At 57.1% G+C, this 2413-nt stretch overlaps 1 protein-coding gene across 1 annotated transcript in view; it reads left to right on the forward strand.

Annotated features, from left to right (window-relative positions):
- The window catches only part of MROH5 (maestro heat like repeat family member 5), a 58355-nt gene extending 57688 nt beyond the window's left edge, over positions 1-667 (forward strand). Inside the window, exon 22 of the mRNA XM_015561419.1 lies at positions 450-667. Within this exon, the coding sequence (XP_015416905.1) occupies positions 450-667 (218 nt within the window). The remainder of the gene's footprint in view (positions 1-449) is intronic.
- Positions 668-2413: the final 1746 nt, after the last annotated feature.

Consider the following 2413-nt stretch of genomic DNA (forward strand, 5'->3'; position numbering starts at 1 on the left):
AAACAAGTCACTTCATTTCTCAAAGCTTATAAAGTAGGACTGATGAGGTCACAGATGTAATACTTTAGTCAATAAAGAAAGTAAAGATTGGGGGGAAAAGTAGGACTGATAATAATGGTTCCTATTCTGTAGAAATGAGTTAATGTACATAAAACTCTTAGGTTTGTATGCCTGGCATATACTAAATATTAATTGATTTTGGTATTTGGTAGACAGATGATCCTGGAAGAGTTTAAAAGCAGCCACCAGCCAGAGCCGCTTCCTCCAAGAGCTGGCCGCCGGACGGCCGTGACCTCCGCCACCCCCTGCCCTGCCCCCCACGCCGCCACCTGGTCAACCCACCCGGCAGAGTTTGGTAGCATACATTTTTTCATTTGAAAGAAAGATCTAGATTCAACAAAGAAGCGTCACGCCTGTCAGCTCCCTGCCCACTCTCCCTGGGCCCCCAGGGGACACTGACAGGACCAGGGGACAGGGCCAGGCCTGGGTGTGGGGCAGGACAGGCCGGTCCTCCAGAGACAAGCGGAAGTCTGTGCGGGGCCCACAAAGAACAGCCCCTCCCGCCCGAGCCCGCACCACGGCCGCCAGGGTCCTGGGCTCCGGCCGCACAGTCTTCAGCGTGTCTCCGCTTGGAGCCCGTAATTACCAAGGAGGGGGCTGGCGATGAGGAAGGGGTCCCTGGGCCGATGTCCCCCTCCGCCCTCACCCCAATCCTGAGATGAGGATACCAGGCAGCTTGGCCCCACACTCAGAGGCTGAGTCCAGAGGGGGTCCTTCCTGGCAGGTCCCTGACTCCCTGGAGACCCACCTGACCTCTGGGCCTGGGTTTCCCACTCTGCCCCTCCACACCCCATCCTCAGAGGCCCAGCCTCCCTGTCCCCTGTGCCCAGCTCCTCCCGTGGCAGGGTGCCCCACCATGCCCTAGGGCTGTGGTCGGCAGACTGCAGCTGGCGAGCCACATGCGGCTCTTTGGCCCCTTGAGTGTGGCTCTTCCACAAAATCCCACGTGCGCCCACGTACAGTGCGATTGAAACTTCGTGGCCCATGCACAGAAGTCGGTATTTTGTGGAAGAGCCACACTCAAGAGGCCAAAGAGCCGCATGTGGCTCACGAGCCGCAGTTTGCCGACCACGGCCCTAGACCAGTGGTTCTCAGCCTTGGCTGCACATGAGACTCACCTGGGAATCTGTTTAAAATCCTGATTTCTGGGCCTCGTCCTCCGGAAATTCTGTTTCTTTGTGATGGGGTGGGGCCACAACATCAGTAACAGAGAAACAGAATTTCCGGAGGATGAGGCCCAGAAATCAGGATTTTAGAAAGATTCCCAGGTGATTCTAATGTGCAGCCAAGGTTGAGAACCACTGCCTTAGGGCCTAGAGCCAGTGATGGCAAACCTTTTGAGCTCAGCGTGTCAGCATTTTGAAAAACCCTAACTTAACTCTGGTGCCGTGTCACATATAGAAATTTTTTGATATTTGCAACCATAGTAAAACAAAGGCTTCTATTTTTTATATTTATTTTCTATATTTAAATGCCATTTAACAAAGAAAAATGAACCAAAAAAATGAGTTCGCATGTCACCCTGACACGCGTGTCATAGGTTCGCCATCACTGGCCTAGACAAACTCCTCGCCTGCCACCCCCACTACCTGTTGGGGTCCTGCGAGGCACTCAGGGCAGGGATGTGGCACACAGGGCTGGCACAGAGGAGGCCCCCCAACCTGGATGGGGGGTTAATACAGTGGCTTCATGCCGTGACTAGTCTGTAACCGTCCACCTGCACTCTCCATCCCTTCCCGTGTCGCTCACGGGAACCTAGTCAGCGACATTCCAGTGACTGGCTGGGTCAGGTGAGGGTAGGTTACCGGGATGATCGCGTAGCAGGTCACGTGAGGCCTGGTCACTGGGGCACAACTGGGACTAACACCCTATTGTAGGTCAGCTGTCACTGGAAAATAAAAACGACCCTTAAGTGGAAAAAACACAGCCACCTTCCTGGAGCCACGCGTTTACGTGTCCTCGGGCGTGTTCAGGGGCCGGAGGGAACCCTTCCCTGCCTTCTCATCGCCCGTCAGCCTCCCCATGGAGCCCCGAGGAGGGCTGGGGGGCGGCTCCGCTGTCCCACCACTCCGCACCCTGCCCTCCGACCTCTGCCCGCGGGTGCCCTCCTGCCGGACCGAGGGGCTAGGGAGGAGGGTCCAGCCTGGCGGGTGTGGTCGGGGTGGGGGTGCCATCTCCCTGTGAGGGGGCTTCCCTGGAAGCTTGGAGCTGGTGGGCCTGCACCCGATGGGGTCCCTGGAGCCACTGGTGATTGGGGGAAACTGAGGCCAGAGAGGCTGAGTCTGGCCGTGGGGAGCAGCCCGGTTCCGGCCTCACAGGGGGGCCGGGCTCTGCACAGCCAGGCGGGGGAGCT

This window comes from Myotis davidii, unplaced genomic scaffold, assembly GCF_000327345.1.
Source record: "Myotis davidii unplaced genomic scaffold, ASM32734v1 scaffold1717, whole genome shotgun sequence".
Classification (NCBI taxonomy): domain Eukaryota; kingdom Metazoa; phylum Chordata; class Mammalia; order Chiroptera; family Vespertilionidae; genus Myotis; species Myotis davidii.